Below are 21945 nucleotides of genomic sequence, written 5' to 3'. Positions count from 1 at the left end.
AGTGAGAAAATCGACTGAGTTCTTCTTCTGGGCATGACTGGAAGCAGGAGGCTGAGCCCAGAGGCTGAGGGAGAACTGGATCAGTCTTAATGTCTTAGAATTCCAAGTTCAAAAGTTCTTTCCTCAAACATAATATATATGTGTGTGTTTATGTACATATACATATATACATGCATATATATATATATATGCTATAAGATGACTTCATCAAGTGGGGTTTCTGTGTATGAAGTAAGCAAGCTTCAGTCATCATTCCCTAGACACTTATGTGGCAGAATCCACTAGAACTCAGGACGCTATCTGCCTGTCCTACTCAGAATGTTATTGGGCTTGCGAGAGAGGAACTTGTCTTGCTTGCTTGCTTTTTTCCTGAAGAGAACTGATTTAGGTGGGATCTGGAAACCGGAGGTGGGGAGGCCAAGCTGCCAACGGAAGGACAGGACAGATGTGTGGGAACTCTGTCCTGTCCAGCTGCACCTGGAAAACAGAGGAGGTAGACAGTGCTTTGGGAATTGCAGACTTGGTCAGAGGATGACTGAGAGTGCGGCTCTTCCCTGGAGCTCAGAAACCTGATTGTCCCCAAGGGAAAGAGAGGAAGAAAGAATGCTTGGCCTCCACAAGTCCAATAAGAATTCATAGACAGGGCAAGAGAATAGGACTGTCATTTGCCAGGTGTCCAGGAGCAAAGTAAAGCTTGGGGCTTCCTGTGGGATTTCTTAGGGATATGGCCAGTAGTCAAAGCAAAAGCCCAAAACTCTGACCTTGGTTGCTAAGAACAATGATTTGGAAAACAAATCCAAACATATCATACCTTTAAAGCAGCCTTGCAAATAAGGCCTGAGAAGACAGCGTGGATCTGGCTTTGATTAATATGCCTGGAATGAAAGACAGGGACCACTAGGGATACCCTTTTTTCAAGCAACATTCCACATTGTCCCATCTTTGCCCCTCACTTCATTTCAATGCACACTTACCAAGTACTTACGATTTATAGTGCATTGTGCTAGGTGCTAGACTCCTCCCAATTCTCCTTTACGAAGCCTTGTGTCAACTGTTAGTTCTTCTTGCTATCACGATGGTCTTACTTGATTTAAGTATGATGTTTGCTCTCTTTGTTCAAACAGGTGCATAATTTAATTCTGTATCTCACCTTGACCCTTTTTCATCACAACACCCAGCAAAATATGCTGTATTTAGCAAAATGAAATGAATCCTCTTGAAGAAACTCAAAGCAAATAAAGGAGACAGAAAGGTTAACACACACTTGGGTAATAACTCAGTTGATAAAGTGAGGACCTAGTAAGTGTGAATCCCCAGAACCTACATGAAAAATCAAGTGCGGTGGTGCACACTTGTAATCCCAGCAGTGAGAAGGTGAAGCCAGAGAGATCCCTGGAGTTCTCATGCCAGCTGGCCTAGCCAAAGCAGTGAGCCCCAGTTCCCAGTGACAGACCCTGTGCCCAAGAACAAAGTGGATGGACAGCTCCTGAGGAATGACACCTTAGGTTGGCCTCTAGCCCTCACATGTATGTATATACACATGTACCTGCACACAAATCAGTGCGTGCACACACACATATACACACACTCACATGAAGAAATGCAGTGCATAGTCAGTATCTTTTTGGTCGAATGCTTAGCTTTCATTAGACTTCCTGCCTAGTTTTATTCCTGGAGACTGATGGCTATCTGAAAAGCAAATCCAGATTCTTCACCTCTCATAGGCATTCAGATAGGCATTCACACAAACACACACAACTTAGAACTCACCATTTATTATCTATGTCACTTCTCTGAGGTCAGTTTCCTCACCCACAATAATGGGTTTATAATAACATCCTAAGAGACAAGCCCCATTTTCTAAATATGTCTGTCCTACCGATTTGCATGGCCCCACTCTTGCAGGTGAAACAAAAAAGCCTCTCTGTACATAAAAGTCTGGCAAAATTTGCTTCTGGGAAAGGAAAAAGAATCTTGTGACTCTGTCATAGAGATTGCAGAAGCAGATGGTGGTTACCTAGTCCACAGAGCAAACAGGGCCAGGGGACAGGACATTAGCTAGGCTGGGCAAATTTGAATTTTTGTGTGTAGAGAAGGGCAGGCAGGGAGCAGAACATATTCACAACAGCAGCTCCCCCTGAGAGAGGAGTACGTCAGGGCTCACCAAATATTTCTAAGCCATTCTCTCACCTGATACTCAGAACACGTAACACAAATCGAAATGTTTTGGCACGCATTTTATCTTCATCGGAGCTCTTTCACACTTTTCAACACAGGCTGGTGTTTTGGGTCTGGGACAGGCCTCAATGAGTAAAGGCACTTTCTGCCAAGCCTGGTGACCTGTGTTTGATCTCCAGGACCCACATGGTGGAAGAAAAAGACCCTGAACGTTGTCCTCTAACCTCCACACATGTGCCCACTCCCCACACACAAAACAAACAAACAAACATGAAAACCACTGATTTTTACCAATGAGGGAACTGATGTTATGGGTAGTAAAGTACCCAGGGAAGAGGGGTAAAACATGCAGAACAGTGACAGAACTCATGTGTTCTGCATGTTTATGTGGATGTGCATGCACATGTGTACACATGCATGTTGGAAGCCTGAGGTCGATCCAGATGTTTTCTATTGCACTCCACTTATTTGAGCCAGGGACTCTTGCCGGACCTGGAACTCACCAATTCTGGCTAGTCTAGCTAGTCAGCTTGTCCCAGGGAATCTCCTGGGACATGAAGAAGTAAGGAAGCTGAGTTAGAGCCCCAGAACAATTCAGACTAAGCTGATTAGGAGACGCTCACCAGTCTGCTAGTGTAGAGGCATGACACACGGGCAGACCCAACAGGGCAGAGAAGAATGACAGGAGAACACGGTCAGGTGACTCAAGGCTGCTGGAGTTAATAGGGAAGGACCATAGAGCTGGCTGACCTCTACAATGCCAGAGCTGCAAAAGGCTTTATGAGTTATTTGAAAGCTGGGGGCCGTGGCTAAGTGGTAGAGTATGTGCCCAGCATGCTCACACTCCCAGGTTTTAATACCCTGTACTGGAGAGAGAGGGAGAGAGAGGGAGAGAGAGGAGGGGAGGGAGGGAGGGAGGGAGGGAGGGAGGGAGAGAGAGAGAGAGAGAGAGAGAGAGAGAGAGAGAGAGAGAGAGAGAGAGAGAGAGAGAGAGAACACGACCTAGAGGCATATACTGGTATCCACAGAGGAGCAGGAAGAGGCGACTCTAGGCTTGAGAGTCAACAGGACTGTATTTGAATCCTGGCTTTACTGTAAGTGCTAACACTGGACCTTGGATAAATGACCTAATATTTCTGCTCCTCAGCACCCTTATGTGGAAAATATTGGAGTGAGAAGCATCCCCCCACAGAGTTATTTTGAGGATTAAGTGAGATAATCCATGGAAAAAATTTTAGCATAATGCCTGGCATGCAGTAGGCTATCAATAATTTCTTTTAGTCAAGAAAGTTGCAGCCATTTTACTTTGGCCAAATTATTGGTAATTATTTCTTGGAGTGTCTTTACAAGGTTATTGTAAGGCCTCAATGATATAATTCATATATGTAAACATCTAGCTTGGTGTTAGGTACACAGTAAATGCCCAGTGGATACTGGCTGACTGTAAACTGGAGTACTTATATGATATAAAACTTGAACAGTTTCCCCAGACCTTTGCTACGGTACCCCATAGTCTTGCTTCATCCTTTGTGCAGCAGACTGACAACTCAAGCAGGCTCAGTTTGTTCAGATGAGAACTGATCCACAGTTGGTTGTTTTGGCTTCATTATTATGGGGCTCTCCTCACTTGCATGGCCACTTCCTCAGCTACAGATCAAACAATCCAGGGCTAATGAGGCAGCTGCCTACCCGTCTCCTGGGGCACACATTCTTAGCCCCAGTCTCTAACTCCATTGGAACATCTGTAGCATTTCTCTTGCCTTGGAGTCCAGGGGGAGAGTACAGGAGTAAGGTCAGGGTCTAGGGGAGAGAGGCTGGCCTGTCTCCTATGCCAGCCTGGGATATATCTAGCCTGAATCCTGTGAAGACTTTCAGTGGATCTCTCCTGGAGACCAAGGTTTGTTTCTAAGGCAAATGACAACTGCTGAGGGATGAGAAGGATGACATCAAATGATATTCAAAGCTTCCATTGCTTAACAGTGGCCTTCAGAGAAACAGGGCCAAGGGAACCAGCCATCAGTTAAATATTCCCCTGGCACCCAAGCCTAGCCTTTTCAGGCGCTTCGAAGTGACTTAAGAAGCTTCTTTTTGCACTTGCCAAGTACCCATTGTTTGCAAAAACCTTTAAGGAATAGCTAGGCTTTCACTTCAATGCATATGGATTGGCATCTGACACCTAATCAGGATTACTGTGACTGTTGCTAGTCAACCCTTTACCACTGCCAAGCAAGTGGTGGAAGTGTATAAATCTTAGTTCCCAAGCTTTGGTTTCCTCACGTGTAAAATGAGGCAGTGGACTATGTGGCTGGTATCTTGGAACTGAGTTTGCAATTCAGTGAAGGACTTACATCAGCCTTACATGTGTACATGTGCACACACACTCATCCGCTCTTCCTATATCCATATGCACACACACACACACACACACACACACACACACACACACACACACACACGCACCCATAGTTACACCTAGTTAGATATGCTCACATTCTCACTCACACTCATGCAAACAAGTTTAGCCTGGACATATAATGAACAAAACCACACAGAGACACACACAGAGACATGCACACAAACACACACATTTCTCAAGGCACCTTGTGAGGAGCTCTTATGGTGTTCTCTTTCTCAGAAAACTGTAACAAACACATCCTAATTCTAGAATGAACGCACATTTTGGGCTGCCTGTGACAATCCTATTTTATTTCTATCATTCCATAAAAATATGAACAGTGTTCTCTTCCATCCCCAAGAGCACCCCAGTTTTGATAATAAGTGATATGGTAACCCTACCTATACCCCTATAACTATAGCCCCAGGCTGGCTCCTTTCATGAAAGACTACCTTATTCTCTAATCAAGCTTACCTCTTCAATTCCACACTAGAGATTCGCTTTAGTGTTTCAAGCAAGCAGATAAGCAAAACAATTTGTGAGTCTACAGCCCACAGATTGAGGAAAGGATGGGATACTCTATCATTTGACTTGAAAGGTATCCAACCACCGAAATTTTAGTTGGCCTTAAAGTGGGTACTAGGCTTCTCCCTTTTGGGATGATCGTTACTAATTCTCCAGTAATGTGCTTTCTGCTCCTAATCCTCAATGCTCTTACTTCCCCTTCCTTTCCCCCTTTCTCTTAAAGCTTCATGGTCTGATGATATGCTTCAGGCTCTCTCTGAAGCAAATCTGCTCTATGGTACCATGTCCCCATACCTTATTCTCGGAGATCTTGGGAATAAGAAGTGACCAAAGAGGGTCACAGGAGGGATGATGGGCAAGAGAGAAAAAGGAGGGGGGGTGAGATTCAATTTCCTTTTGGTTCTGTGACTAATTTTCACTAGGATTATTGCCTAAAATTTCTTTTAGCTTCAGGGCCTTTGGGCCAGTGACTATTCCTGTGGCTGGATTAACTGTGTTTTGAAAAAACTCTGAAAATGTTGTCAGCTATTTGCAAACATGGCTATAAATACATTGTGCGGGAAGGAGTTGCAGTGCTATTCCCAGAGCAGCTGGGCAGGACCCATGCTCTCCAGCCGTGTGGATACCACACACTGCAGTCTGAATTTTAGCAGCAGCTGTGCTAACATGCAAACAAGATGGAGGCCAGGAAGTAGCCCCAGCAAGGGCAAAGGAGACACTATCAGGATGAAGTGGGGGGAGTTTAGAAAGAGGGTCTTTGGGGGGCTCCTAGAAGACTAGTCTAGAGAGAAGTGGAATGCTGTGATCTTCTCATTTCATAGCTATGAGACTGCACATATGTGCACACTTTTTTTGGGGGGGGGACTATGCACTTTTGACTATGGTCAATGTATTGAGGTCCAGCTTAAAATCAGATATGTATGTATATGTTTACACATAGATGGGGCTGCTTATACATGTGTCCATTGTGGGTCATGTCTCAGTCCACCTATACCTGCATGGGCACATATGTGAACCTGCAGATTAACTTCCTAATAGGACCATGACCATAATTCATGTAGAAGGTTCGAAGAACTTTGCAAAGGGCTATCACACTTGTTCTATCATGTGAACTTTATCACACAGCTGAGAGGTAGGGAGTATAACTTCTATTGCTCTCTTTTTCTATAGAGAAGGAAAGTGAAGCTCAGACTTGGCCAGGATTGTGGATCTGGTAAACAGGAAAGCCAGGGCTCCAACACTGTCTACCCGATGTCAAATCTTGGGCCACACAGAATGTAGAGAAGTGAGACAAAGGAGAGTTAAACTCTGGGATCTTCACTGCAAGCTCCCATGCCAAGGCATCTTTTATTTCAATGCTCAGACTAAGTCCATGAAATAGAAGAGGGCCTAAAGGCCAGGGCTAGCCTCTGTTGAGCCACGGACTGGAATCTAGCCTTGAGGTCTCTATTCTTGTCTGGGGTATCAGCCAAGTCTATGCAAGGGACATAGGTGAGCCACAACATTCTTCAACAGTGCTCATTGGTGACACCCTGGAAGCCATGGGTGCTTTCTTCAGGTTAGAGGCTGGAACAATAGATTTGTTTCCTCCTTATTCTCTCCTGTTGCTGTGTATGTATCTATCTTTCCCTTTCTACAAGGCGTAGGCTCACAACAACTGGTCCGACCGGTTCCACTTGAGCCTTCCATGTTTGAGACATTTTATGAAAAGGGCAGATAGCACAGGCCTGAATGTGAGTGGTGCCATCACCAGGCAAGGCAGCAATTGAAGGTCTCTGCTCCTCTTTACCTATGATACCATGTCTGTTTAGTTAGCAGGACTATGGAAATTCTAGTTTTAGTTTGAGCTATTCTTCCCATACGCAAAATGTAGGTCAAAGCAAAAACCAAAACAAATCAAACAACAACAAAAAGCCCCCAAAGCCAAACCATTTTGGTTCTTGAAGCATGCAGCTCTCTTATTATTCACCACTTGGGTGGTTAGAACCTGACGATTCACAGAGCAACATAGAGGCTGATAATGACATCAAGCTTTCTAAGATCACTGTCCTGAATAGTCACTGGGACAGTCAGAGCTGTGAGAGGCCTGGGCTACCAGTCATCTGGAGGCAGAGGATCCTTACCATTCTTCTCTGTCATCCCAACTCTACACCAGGATCTTAACTGGATAATATTTAGAGCTTCCGGCCAGGTTTTTATTGAGACTTCCAGATATATGTTCTCCCCTACTCCCAGAAGATAATCATCCTCCCAAGTACTATATGGGAAGTCCCAACCAGCAAAGAATTCATGAGGCTTGGCAGGATAAGCCCGTGGGAACAGGCTACAGAGCACCCTGCTGTGGATGGAACTGCCTGGGTGGAGAACTGTTATGTGTAGCTGTGTAGGCCACTCACAATCATTGATTCTTTCCAGAACTTGGAGAGGAGTGTCTAGGTAGCATAACTGGTGTGGGATGACGCAACATGTGAACTGAGCATAACCTTAGGTATCAATGGGTTGGCCATATCCAAATAAGAGAAGTTTACATTTACCAATTGCACTTCCAGCATTTAGCAGTCCAAATAAGAAAAGTATAGGTCTACTCTGCCCTCCCCCAGCATTTAACAGTCTAAAAATGGATCTTAGGGACTCTGAAGGTCCTAATCTAGTCCTGGGCTCGGGCAACATGAGAACAGCCCAGGTAGTACCTTAACAATGCATCCAATTCCAAGTTCTTGATTATAATTGGGCTAACCTGGGACACATTTGCTCTTTCAGACCCCACTATGTAGATTCACAAATCATAGATTATTAGATGACAAGAACAGCAAACATGTATGTAGATCCTGCAATATGTCAGATGCTGTTCTAAGCCAGTTTATAAATGTGTGTCACAACCATATGCAGTGAATGATTTTGTTATTGTCCTAAACAAACAGGGAAATAGCAGTACAGAGACGTTAAATACCGTGTGCAATTACAAACAGCTAGTGAATAGTGAAGCCAGGGCTTATCCAAACAGTTTGGCCGCACATCAATGTTGATTCAAGCTGGCTCTATGAAAGGGCACCCCCCCACACACAAAACATAAACTTCTTTTAAATAATAAGACCATTCTGATATCTGGAAAGCAATGGTTTTTGTTTGTTTGTTTGTTTGTTAGATTTATTGATTTTGTTTTATGTGTGTGAGTGTTTTGCCTGCACATATGTCTCTGCACTATGACTGCCCTTAGGGGACAGAAGAGGGCACTGCCCTGGAACTGGAGTTACAGATGGTTATGAGCTACCATGTGGGTGCTGGGAACTGAATTTGGGTCCTCTGCAAGAGTAACAAGTGCTCTCATCCACTGAGTCATTTCTCTAGTCCCTGGAAAGTGGTCTTAGAGCAGAGGTTATTCAGGAAAGATTTCCTACAATGCTAACTCAGTATGTCATAATTGGTTCTAGCAATTGCCATTTGTACATTGAGGTATTTTCTCACTTGCACGAGTATACACACGTGCATACACACGTACAGTCTCCTCTCATCTCTCTCTAAAAATTATAACATTTATTTATTTATTTGTGTGTGTGTGTGTGTGCGCGCACACGCGCGTGCTCATGTTTGCCCTACTGCCATGGTATGTGTAGAAATCAAAGTATAACTCACAGGAAACCAGTTCTTTCCTTCCACTATGCAGGTCCTGAAGGTGGAACTGAAGATTTCTGGGCTTGGTGGCAAGTGTCCTTCCATGCTAAACCATCTCGCCATCCCTCTTTACCTCACTTGATGGAATTCTTCAAAGATATAGGGTTGAGACTATGGGATAGTTGCTATCTCTGAAAGCTGTCTTTACTCAAATCTGTGAGACTATGTTTTCATTTTCATCAAAGTTCTCTTGTTCACCACTTCACCATGCCCCATCATCATCATGCCCAAAGTCTCCTTGTGAAACTGTTCATAGGTCCAAATTTCTCATTTCATAAGGACAGAAATTTGAAGTCTGGAAAGGAAAAGCAGCTTAGCAAGGTCACAAAGCATTCACCAACAGAACTCCTCTCCCCTCCCCTCCCCTCCCCTCCTCTCCCCTCCCCTCCCCTCCCCTCCCCTCCCCTCCCCTCCCCTCCTCTCCCCTTCCTTCTCCTCTCCCCTCCCCTCCCCTATCCTCTCCCTTCTCCTCTCCTCTCCCCTCCCCTCTCCTCTCCCCTCCCCTCCCCTCCCCTCCCCTCTCCTCTCCTCTCCTCTCCCCTCTCCTTTTTCCTCCCTTTCCCCTCTCTCCTCACGGATGACAGTATTTTTCTGGATGCCAGCCACAAAGTCTTAGTTATGCCTGAATCTTTCCTTCCATAACTCTTGTTTCTATGTCCTTAATGGCATGCATGACTCCTGTTTGCTTATTTTTCCATGCTTTATATATTGCTTCTTACCCATACACTTAAAAAAGATTTATTTGTTTGTTTATATTTTTAATTTATTTTATTTATATGAGTTTTGTCTGCATGTATGTCTGTGCACCATATGCATGCCTGGTGTCTGAGGAAGTGGTGAGCCTCCATGTGGGTGCTGGGAATCGAACTGGGATCCTTCAAAAGAACAAATGCTCTTAACCACTGAGTCAATTCTCTAGTCCCTTACCCATACACTTAAACTTCATACTGCTACCAAGTTTAGCAAAATTTCTGTTGCAGCTTTCAGAAAAATCCTGCATTTCTACTCCCATGGAACATGGAATTAGAAGACCTGGGTTAGAATTACTGTCTACTTCCAGCTCTTCATACTGAAAGCATGATTGTAGGTCATTCATTTGCCTTTGGTCTGCTGTCTATTTTTTGCCCCTATAAAAGGGGACCAGGAATTCTACACAGCTCTTCCATACAGTGAACTTTCCTCTAATAGATACAAATCATATTAATTTTTCATTTACCAGATCCCATACATGTAGCACTTGATGTGACCAAAGACACTGGTACATGACAAGCTTAAATGTTTTCATTTAACTGTCTGTTCCAAGGATTTAAAAAACTGAGATGTTAACTACAATGTGCCCAGTAAGAGATGACTGTTGCAACTCAACAAGCTCCTTTCTCTTGGGACTCACAGGATCTGGAGACCATTTGGGACCTAGGCTGAGAGTCTGAGAGCTTCTGCTACTGTGCTCTTCTTGGCCCCAGAATGCTTAGGGAAAATGTCTGGGCTGCTGACAGACAGGAAAGCAGGTGGTGTGGTCCAGGCTGCTGTGCCACAGGCCATTTTCAGACATCTCATTTTGTGGCCCGATGCCCAGACATCCCCCCGCCCTGTGCCCTTCTCTCCAAATGTCCTCAGTAGTTTTCTTCTCCTACCCTTACACCCTACCCCACCCTACCTGCCGGGTAGGGCCTAATGGGGAACAGTGACTCACTGGACTCTCAGAGGGGAAAAACAAACAAACAAACAAACAAACAAACAAAACCCCCAAAAAACGCACATAAACAAAACAAAACAAACAAACCCAGAATCTGAGACACAACCAAATTGTCTAATTTTGTGCTCTGGTTTTTAGTTTAGTTTTGTTTGAGACAAAGTAGTGCTATGCAGCCCCATCTGGCTTTGAACTGACCCCCCTTGGTTTCCAAGTGCTAGGACTATAGGCCTGCAGTACCATGACTGGCCATAAATTGTCTAATTCTCCACTCCTGTACTGTTACCTTTGCCCAATCCCCACGTAGCTAAACCCTATGTCAAGTTCCAACCCTACCAGCAAGTTTCCCCTCATTCCACATTCTTCTCTCTTTGCCCACATCACCACAAGAAAATGATAACAACATTCAGTTCAATACCCACATAGTTTTCCCACTTAGCAATAACCATAGTTATTTTGAATGTTATATCTTCTCAAAGAAGTTGTAAACTTCTTAAGGAACACTTCTCTGGCTCATCTGGAGGTCAGCCTAGCACACAGTAAAGACCTATTCACTTGAATTAAGCACATATTCGTGCAATTGAAGGAGAACGATGGGGAGGCCTTGTGAGCCAGGAAAGAAGCCTCACTTACTGGATACTTAGTAGGTACCAAGCTGTATATTAGATGCTGAACATATTGTCTCATTTAACCTCTGCATCAGTGATGATGTCATTTTATGTATTAGAAAACTGATAAATTATCTAAGAAGTTGGAAACTTTGTTCAAGAACCATACGGCAAGGCCTCTGTAGCTAGTGCTGCTTGATTCTAAAGACCATAGTTAAAAATTGGAGAGAGTTGAATGTCCATCAGTAAGACTTTGGTTAAATAAATTATGATATACCCATTGAATAGAATAGGATATGGCTGCAGCAAAGAATAAAGACTTGTTTTATGGACTTAATGGTACACCTTGAAGCTTGAAGGCAGGTTAGAAGATACTGTGGATTATGATCCATCATTTGCACTTCAAAAGTAGGCTACATGTTCAAATGCTATTAGAGATACAGAATATTTCTGGAAGGATACCCTAGAAAGCACTGGTAGCCTTGGGGAGAGAAACAGGGTAGTGGGGAGACAGGATGGAGAGAGACTTTCCACCCCTGTACCTTTTGAATTGTACCTCCATCTAGTTCCGCAAAGTAGCATTTGAGGATCAACTTTGGAAAAGTTGAGGCTAAGTAAGGAAGCATAATGCCAGTGATTGGATTGGGACATGTGGAGCATGTCAACGACTCACTCCTTTCACTCACTCCTCACCCTCTATACAAGCCAACCTCCACCACAAATGGGTTGGTTAAGGACACATCTTTCCATACCTAACTCGATTATAGACTTGTAAGATGGGATCTCTCTTTCTCACACTCTCTCTGTCTCTCCATACTTTCCCCCATCTCTTGGTTGGGGACAGATTGGGGACAGATCTTTGTTACGCTAGGCAAATGCTCTGCAATTGACCTATAACTTTAAGCCTTCAGTTAAGACATTTGAATAACTGAAAATCAAAATGTTGACTTGTGGTGTGTATTTAAAATTCCTGTCTTAAAAAGGGTGTGTGGATTACATTTTGTTACAATCAATGAAAGAAAATGGTGGCACATGCTTATAATCCGAGCATTTGAAGTCTGAGGTGGGAGGATCACCATGAGTTAGAGGACAACCTGGGCTACAGAGTAAAGCCCTGTCTTAAAACAAAGTAACAATAAAACAAAAGTCATCTGCTTAGACCACTAACCGGCCTTAATGTAGGCTTCCTAAGTGGCCACTGAAGTGCAAGCTCAAAACTACTACTGTAGTCCTTCTTTGTGATGGCCACAATCCTGTGGCCTCTGTTCTCTTGGGGCTATCCTGTTTAAAACATAAGGAAGTTGGCCCACTCCAAAGCTGATTACAAAGGAGCAAGACTCCTTCTAAACTTAATGTCCCCTGACCCCGGCCTTCTGACCCTAAATATCCCTTTCCTTCTTCCTTACTACCTGCAAGAGAACAAGGCTCTGTGAGAGACCCTCGGGAGGAAGCGACACCCTAACTCCACCCATCATCTGCCCCCCATTCCTAGCAATTCCGACTGAAAAACGCAGGGTCGTGTTTGAGAACTCCTGCCAACGGTTGTAAATATTTCCACATGCCTTGTTTCCTTGGATGTATATGGCCTGGGATCTGCCCCCACCTCTCCTTGGGCTCCTAGAGATGAGGAGCAAAGGAAACACAACCAGTCCAGTCCTTAGCTTTAGAACATCAGATCAAATTGCAAAAGCCTCTGGAGGGAAGATGGGGAAGAGATGGAGTGGGGAATGAGAGGGGGCAGGAGGAGATATTTAGAGAAACATTTAGACAAAAGCATAACGACTCCGTTTCTAGGGCCTAGACAAGGATCATCATAACAACAATGACCACAATTTACAAAGACCTTTTACAAACACACAGTCACATCCCACCCTGACAGAACTATCAAATTAAATACCACTTTCTGAGGACAGCTTTGAGGACTTTGTACGTGGAACTGCTGAACCCTAGAAAGGCTATGTGATTAGTTCAAGACTAAAGAAAAAAAGAAGTGATAGTTTCTCTGACACTTTTTTGACTCAAGAATTATAATTCTTTGCACATAGACTCTGGGTAGAGTGAGGTGAGTGGTGAGAAGATGATGCCCTGTATCACAAGGTTGTCCATCCTTTGTTTACTAAGCCCCATCTTCCTTAGTCAGAGCAGATGCCCAGAAGCTGCAGGAATGAGGGAACTCCACAGTAGTGTCCTGGGGTAGCTGCCCCACAGCTCCACTAAGTGTTAAGTCAGGGTCAAAAAGCAGGGGTTCTGGACTTAGACTGTTGAGATACAAATCCTGTTTGTTTGTTTGTTTTTTTTTTTTTTGCCACATGAACTTGAACATGATACAAAATGGAGGAAGTAGTGCTACTTACATGATTAAAATGTTGAGAATTAAAATGAATTGGTACATTAAAGTGTTCAGGGTGGTACTTTACACAGAACTAACTGCCATTAAATCAATGTTGCTTATTATCACTGCTCTGCTCCTACCATTATTAGGGTGCTCCACAGAAGTATGGAGCTAAAAGACAAAGAAATCCCATTGTGGAATGCAGCAGAGGCAGCCACCCTAAGTTAGATGCTTCATATCGCCCCCCCCCGCCCCCGCCGCCCCAGTAGCAGAGAGGGCTGGCAGGGAGTCATCCCCAGTCTTCTACCCAGTTCTTTCATACCTGTATGAAGGACATGGACCATCAACAGAAGAATTCTTTTGTCTGTGAGTTCAGTAGTTTGAAGAAGTGGCTGAACCCATGACCTCCATCTCATAGACACCATGTTCGAAGGAACTCTGTTAGTTGGCCCAGAGAGATATTATCCGCCCAGCTGTACACATACACGCACAGGTATGAACATATGGGTGCATGTACATACCATTACAGCTGAGGCAAAATGGTAGGTGGGTAGATCCACAGGATAAGGTAGGCAACAGCCTATATGGGGAATGCTTATTTAGCAACATCTCCTTTCCAAACTGTTTCTGTCCAGCCTCGACCAAACAGGTAAGCAAAGAACTCAGGAATTACCCTCTCCTCTTTCTGCCCTCCCTAAAGTGCTTTTGTTCTTTCTATTCTTGAGGGTTCGGGTATCTGTTTTCTTCCTTCTCTGATCTCTCTACTGCCAACCATCCATCCTTTGCTGGCAAAAAGAGAGACATACTATGAACCAGAACTCTGAAGCTAAACCCGACCTGGAGTTCTGGAGTCCTAGGAGATGGAGAACGATGATGTTGAGGATTTAAAGCAAAAGTGGAAAGATTTCTTGAATTTTACTCAGACTCAACTATATTATCTCCTGGGCTGGGTGCCTAGGGCTGTGAAGAGAGAAGGTATGGAAATGACCCAAGGGGTTTCATAGCAGCTATTCTACCACAAAACTCTAGAGGTGATGGTTTCTGTACCCTTGAGTGCTCTGTAGAATGTCACCCTTCACTCAGAGTGGAAATCAAAGAGGGGAGAAGGAAAAGAAATAGGGGTCTCCGTAGGATATTTATTGGTGGTCTTGGGACCCCCAAATGGCGTTGAGCTTGTGTAACACCCTAAACTCCAACTGCTCTTCTAACTGGGCAGTGGAGAACAAGAGAAGAGACAGAACAATCTGGGGAGGGAGGAAGACGACCTAGCCAGTAAGTGTGGTAAAAGTACATGATGAAAAGTGAGGGGAGCCGAGCCACTGTGGGTGGGACAGCCAAGCTCACATCTTCCTCCCTTATCAACCCCAGAAACACGAAAAGTGGAGAACAGAGCAAGACAAGACTGCTAAGATGAAGAGGCTCCATGCTTTCAAGGCAATTCAAATGGGCTAAGTTCTCCACCCACAAGTAGATGTTAAGTGATTTCAAGTAAGCAGCTAATGCACCCACCTTCAGAGTAGATGGCTACACGTCCCTTAGGTCTTTTCTCACCCCTGAAGCCAGAGATGTCTGGAATGGCCAAAACTCCCTTCTCTGCAACATGTGGACACTGGGTAGCATGCAGAATAAGGGGAAATGCAAATTCCAAGTGGAACTTGGAATAAATGTTTCCTCACAACTGGGGAGTAGTAAATGGGTCTGGGCCAAGAAATATAGGCCAGGCTGTTCATGTGCCCCACCCTCTTTACCTAGCATCTTTTCTAGGCTGGATACTTGGTATCTCTGTCACAATTAGTGAAAGATGAGGAAAGGCTTGTTTCAGATGGAACATTCACAATGCATGGCTGAAGGTATTGTGAGCACACACATTCATGTTTTAAGAACAAGGCCTTGCTGCACATGTGGTTGTGCATGCTTGTAATCTGAGTATTCAGGAGATAGAGACAGGAGGATCACTACAAGTTGGAGGGCAGCCTGACAAACAAAAACCAAGCAATTCTTTCCTTTTAACGCACAACAAAACAAAGCAAACCCCAAATATGTTGACGGGAGGAGCAGGGCACCCTTCTCAGAAACTGGTCTTCTCAAAAGGTGGAGGTAGCATCCTTTACATACTTCTACAAATGTTAGCAGTCTGGCGACTTGCTTATTCTTCACAGAAATTTTGCCAAATGACAAGAAAATAAAAATCCTGTGAAAAAGGAAGAGCACTCTATGGCTGCTGCCTCATTAGGCACACTCTCAGCCAAACCCAGAGCAAAGCCAAAGTTGACCAGGGATGACATGCATACATCACAACCTTCTCCAAGATCACAAGCAGCAGCCACTCTCTACTCCAGGATCCTCAAGCCAGTTACAAAGATGCCCAATGTTTGAAGCCCCCCTAATGGAAAGCTCTGTATCGCACTCAGAAATCTTGTTTACCACTTCCAGCCTGAAGTAACAGCAAGGTCACACTGACCATGCACTTCTGAGAAATGAGAACAAGCTGTAGGAAATTCAATTTTAAGAGAGGGATCTGGGGCTGGAGAGTTGGCTCAGTGCTTAAGAGCACTTCTTGTTGTTGCAAAGGACCCAGGTTCTATTTCCAGCACCCACATAGAGGCTGAATACCTCCTTGGGCACCAGGGCATCAGGCACATATGTGATGCACAGACATACATGCAGGCAAAACACTCATACACATAAAATAATAAAAATAAATCTATTGTTTTTAATAAAAAGAGGGGTCCAAGCTGAGGCCCGAGGGAGTGTTTTCAATTCAATGCTTTTGAGGAACAGAGTAAAGTACTTGGAAAGAGCATCATAGAGACCTACCCTGCTAACAGCAGGCCAAATTGAGAGAGTTCTTTTGGAAACTCAATTCTCTGCTGAGAAGGACATTGTGGGAAAAATATGTGTATGCTCAGAGTAGCTCTTGCATACTGAACAAAAAAGGAATGAGTCTTTTTACCGGTTCCCAAATAGCCCAACAGTTTTTAAAAACAGATAAAATAGGAGAATGATGTCTATGTGGTTTTCTTTGCTTTCCTGCTTAACTGCCCCTTCAGGAAGCTTAACAAATTTTTGTTTGCCTGAATGTGTCAAAACTGATGCTAGGTGAATAGTAAAAGAATAAACTATCCCACAGTTCTAGAGGGATATAAGGTTGGGGTTAGAAAGTTCACAGAGTTAACCTTTCTCATATTATAGACAACCAAGTTACAGAGCAGGTTGGGCACACAAGTTGTGCAACTCCTAGTTATTGCCTCACTGCTAGCATTAAGACCATCAGCTTTGAGGGGGTTCAGATTTGGCCCAAGCTCTTGCTCTTTTTAGATTTAGAATGAGTTTCATTTCCCAACACCACTAGAAGGAGGAGTTGTGGAGAAGGAGATGTCATTTAGAATGATCACTTGGGGCCACTGGACAGTAACCCTAGGCACCAGACTCACCCCGCGATCAGCTCCACCAAGCATTTTCTTGTTTAGCTTTCCAGTGCCCCAGCCTCTCATCCTCATTCTTTACAGCATGAATCAAGGTCACAGATTGGGACCCACTTTGGTTGGAGAGGAGGAAGAGGAATGATTTGAAAGATGCCTAATCAATGGCCTATGGCCTGAAGCACCATGGTCATCACTGAGCTAACATGATCTTGCTCTGCTGGACAGTAGGCAAAAGCCTTCAGCCAAAACCAGGGAGATTGACAGATTTACTCAAAAGATACCTTAATCTCAAGGTTACCAATGAATCAGGAAACCCAGTGAGACAGTGAGGCAAGAAGTTCAAAACCCTACAATGAAGAGAACGACAGCTCTGCTTCTGCTCTGCCTCTGCCCCCACTCATTCGGGACATTTGGAATCACTGTCCTAGCTGATGCATTTTCAGGGCAGGAGAAATCCCTAGTTTCCATAGTAGACTAGTCTTTCTCATGCCTAGAAAGTTCTATCTCCACCAGGGTGGCCCATCAACCCAAACCTTCTTGTACCAGTAGTGAACCTTCTTTACCATTGCCCAGTTTCTTTAGTAGTGAGAGCCCTAGTCCTGCCTTCCTCAGAAATTCCCAAGGACTGTGCTTATAAACTCCCAGGTAAAAGTGCTTCTCATTACGTATGACTCGGTGGTAGACTGGAAGTCAAGGTTGAAAGATCAAGGGCTACTCTGAAGCACTTTAACATAGACTTTAGTTTGGATGCAATGTTAGCACCTCTGGCTAATTCTGTCTTATCTGTTGAGCTTAAACCCCAAACTTGCCTCTACCTAGGATTTCAAGGGTGAGCTGGGGGTAGCCACCAATGCTCTCTTTTTCTTCTTTCCCATCATAATACTCAGCTGATGTCTCAGGAAGCCATGCTTGCTCTATATATCCCACAAAACTATCTGGCTGCCTCCTGTCCTGTCTGGTGCATTTTCTGGGCCAGAGAAATGCCTAGCTTCCATTATTTCTACAAAAGCCTATGCTCCTTTTCTCTCTTGATCTTTTCCCTTTTTACCCCCTAAACCAGACCTTGGTTATTTGTTTCCGCTCCCAGGAACCTTTTGCCTGCCAGTCCTCTGTAGGTCCTAGGGAGAATTGGCTTCCCTTAAATGAACTGAAGAAAGGAAACAAAATATAGAGCTGGCGGCACACCAGAACCTCAAACCCACAGAATCCACCAAGACTGTTTATTACCTGCTCTAGGACAGCTTGGATTCCACTTTCCTTCTACCTGTTCCTTGGCCTGTGCCAGAGAGCCCCTGTTTGGAATTGTCTCTCAGACATCAAAATTGCCTTTTTCTGGAACTTTCGGCACCGCAGAACTTTGGACCCGTTAAGCCATTCAGCACAGCTTCACGGTATGTCAGTGCCAGTCCTAACCAAGACCAGTTTGGGTTGCAGAGTACCTCCAAATAGGAAATCACCACATTCCTAGAACTGGACAATGCACCAACTTCCTTAAGTGCTCCCCCAGACTGGTTACTGGGCAGATACTTGCTGATGAAGACAGTTGTAAAACACTAAGCTTTCTCCATCTGTTGGGTACCCCGGGCCTGTGGCATAGGCGGCCAGGGAATTTTGAACAGAGCGAGGAGAGCGTATGCAGGCAAAGACATTTGGAATCTCAAGAGTTTAATAGGGGCTCGGGCTAGGCCTGCTGGTATGTGCCTATAATCCTAGCCTTGGGAATTTGAGACAGGAGGACTCCCACCAGTGGGAGGCTACTTATAGGCTACCCAGCAAATTCTAGGCCACCCAGGGCTGCATGGCAAGGCTCTGTCCCAAAAGACAAATCAATTAACAGCTTCAGAGAGCTGAGGGTCTCAAGAAAGGTACTGTTGAGGATGGGATGTTTCTGCAAAATACAGAATGTAATAGGGTGTTACTGACTTCCAAAATAAAACCCAAGGCATTCCTGAGAGGCTCAATATCAAAAATAACTTCAGTGAAATCACGATATACTACAGCAAGGACCCACGCCAAAGTCTTCTCAGACCCCTGGGACGTATCAAATTCCTTTCTGTCTCTTCCTGACCTATACTTTCTATAGTTTAAGCCAATAACCCAGCTCCTCAGAGGACCCAGTCTGTGTTAGCATACACACTAGCCACACCTCTGGGAAGACCACAGCACCACCGCCCCCTCCAGCTGCACTGTGAGGTATTGACCGGAAAGTCCCTGCCAGCCCTCCCCCTGAGTCTCCTATGATCACCTACTTTGAAGTCTGTTCCCCAGCAGAGAACCTCTTCCTGGTAAAATAGTGGGTTTTCCAAGTTTCATTGCATGCGCCTAAGGCCCCAGATCTAGGCCTGTTCACATCACATAAATGCCGGGCCTAACTTGAGCTCAGCCTCCACTGCTTCCCTTTAAGCCTGAACTTTGCCACTCACCCTGAAAGCCACTACCCTGCCTTCAACCACAAGGCAGCTCTCAGCAGGTGCCCACTCCCCCAGTAACCTAGGCAACAGCCTGAGGGCCTAGCTTGGCAGCTGTCCCATGAGCCCCTGATCTGCACCAACGCAGGAAAAAAGTGGTCCCAGGGACTGTAGACGCTGTCTTCCACCCAGGACTTGTCCCACGGAGTTCAGGGAGCCCTCCACTCCGGTATCGAATGATCTAGGTTGTTGTGAGACTGCCATTTACAGCCGCTGGGTACACTCGAGATTTCCTCAAGTGGGGCCTGTACACTGCGGCCGTGCCAGTGGATCACAAGGTCTGAGGCACAGGAGTCCCAAAGCCCCTTCGGCCAGACAGTCCGGTAAAGCTCCAAACAACACACGTCCTCGGCTGAAGGCTGTGGGAGGGGCAGGTCTCAAAGTAACCCACAAGTGGTCATCCCAGAATTCAAGGTTCTATTTCACTTGATAATCCCAAAGTCCCCTCTTTTGGAGGTTGGCAAGAGAGGACCCTCGCAGCTCCAGAACACTGTGTGTGTGTGTGTGTGTGTGTGTGTGTGTGTGTGTGTGTGTGTGTTTTCACTTTTTCCAAGTAGGGAACTTGAGGAGGTGGTATGCACACTTCCAGCTGTCCTGACAGCCCAAAGAGAGGGAGAGATTTTCATGAAAGGGTATGGCAAGTCCCCAGCCAGCTCCAGAAACCTCTCGTCAGAACTGAGGGGCTTCATTTGCAGAGCGAATGAGTCTGTTTCCCCAGGTCGCTGGAGGGTCTCCATGCTAGGACACATGTGGGACACATAGGGTCCCACAGCCACGTGCCTGTAAGGCGAGGGTTATGTCTCTAACACTGCCCAACCTTAGGGATAACCAAGTCATTTACAAGCCAAACTTGGAGTGGCAGGGCCAACATTCTAACTTCGGACGGAAGGAGGCCCCCATCGGATACCAGAGGTGCAGGGCGCCCGAGACTGTGCAGCTGAGGCGCGGAGTGAGCCGCGGGACCCACTCTTTTTGCCGCCTCCCTGCCTCCTTTGGGGCTCGGCTTCCAGTGCACAGGGCTTCCAGTGCACAGCGAGCCGCTTGCTCCCCAGGATCAGCAGGCGACCGACCCCGCACTGCCTGGCTGGGCCGTAGCCACAGCAGGCAGAGACGCGCGCACACGCCCCCCCTCCCCACCCCGCACTCCTCCCTTTCTCTCTTACAGACACACACGCCTACCATGTGTTTGACTCTGAGAGAAGAGTCATCAGGATTCCTGAAGTGGTTTTTGACAGAAAACCGCTCTGATCCCCGGAAGAAACAGGGGCTGCTGCGGAGACCCGTTGTTCCGTGTTTCTCTTGGAGCCTTTCAGCCTTCCTACTCTTTCCTGTCTTCACGACATCGCTCCCCTCCCCTGCCCCTAGAGCCTGCAAATATTTTCCCCAGCACACATGGGCAAAGTACTTTAAACAATCTAAAAGGTGAGTCTGGATTTGTCTCAGGGCAAAAAGTTCATTGCTTTGCCTGTAACCAATGAATGCCCCAGTTCTCACCCTTGGGACTGTTTGAGCCTAGGTCTCCACTGCCCAGGCTGCCCAGAACCCTGCAACCCATGCCCTAGCAGGACATGGGTAAGGAGTGAGAAAGGCACTTTGAAAGAACACCTTAGACCAAGAGGTATGGGGGTGACGGTGGGAGCAGACATCCTTGCCCACAATACCAGGTGGGGCACGTGGGTCCCACTCACCTGCTTGGAACTCCACCTGGCGATTTTTCTCTTTTTCCTCCTCTAGTAGCATGGAGTAGAGGATCCCAACAGAGTTATGGATGCCGAAGATGGAGCCGTTGCACCAGGTGGCTGCAAACACCACTATCCAGCCGAAGCCACCTTCGGGAGGCTGGAAGCCACGCGCGGTGCCTCGGGTCTCCACTGTGGGCGTGGGCTCGGGTTCTTGCACTGGCTCAGCCTCAAACCCCAGCTCTGGCAGGGGTGCAGGGTCGGGTAGGGGCTGAGGCTCAGGCTCAGGCTGAGGCTCGGGCGGGGGCACTGGCACCGGCTCGGGCTCCGGCTCGGGCTCCGGCTCGGGCTCCGGCTCGGGCACCGGACTACACACTGGCTCCTGATATTCCTGGTTTGCCTCCTGACAGGGCCCCTCAGCTTCCTCGCTCGCCGGGCTTGGCAGCGCCATCGCGGCCAGGGGACTGACTGTGGCTTGCTGGAGCCGGAGGAGCTGTTGTCTGGCGGGTACTTGTTTCTGCTGCTACTGCTGCTGCTGCCGCTCCGAGCACTGCCACCGCCGCTGCCTCCTCCTCCTCCTCCTCCCAGCGCCCAAGCTGGCCAGCCCGTCCCGCGACAGACGGTCCCTCGAGCCCTCTCCTTCTCCTCCCCCGTCCAACCCCCCTCCTCCTCTCCCCACGTCATCTCTCTCTCCTCCCCCTCCTCCTCCCTCCCACCTCTTCCTCAACAGGCAGCCGCTACAACCTCGCTCTTCTCCCCAGCCCTTCCTCCTCCTCTTACTCGCCTACCTAGTCTTGGCGCTGCTGTCACCCCCAAACTCCCCTTCCAAATTACTGAATCCTGTTCTTGTTCAGATGCCTAGAAGAAGAGTTAAATTAGCAAAAAGAGCCGAAACTATCCTGTTACCCTACCCTCTTCTCCCCGCAAGTCCCAGAACCCACACTGGTCAACCCCCCAGCCTACAAGGAAG

At 46.2% G+C, this 21945-nt stretch overlaps 1 protein-coding gene across 1 annotated transcript in view; it reads right to left on the bottom strand.

Moving 5' to 3' along the window:
• Nucleotides 1–21637, bottom strand: part of Slc16a2 (solute carrier family 16 member 2) — a 122647-nt gene extending 101010 nt beyond the window's left edge. The window contains exon 1 of the mRNA XM_006991572.4: nucleotides 20985–21637. Within this exon, the coding sequence (XP_006991634.1) occupies nucleotides 20985–21426 (442 nt within the window). The 5' untranslated portion in view covers nucleotides 21427–21637. The remainder of the gene's footprint in view (nucleotides 1–20984) is intronic.
• Between the last annotated feature and the right edge of the window lie 308 nt (nucleotides 21638–21945).

Source organism: Peromyscus maniculatus, chromosome X, assembly GCF_049852395.1.
Source record: "Peromyscus maniculatus bairdii isolate BWxNUB_F1_BW_parent chromosome X, HU_Pman_BW_mat_3.1, whole genome shotgun sequence".
Lineage (NCBI taxonomy): Eukaryota > Metazoa > Chordata > Mammalia > Rodentia > Cricetidae > Peromyscus > Peromyscus maniculatus.
This window is presented reverse-complemented; position numbering and strand designations above follow the sequence as displayed.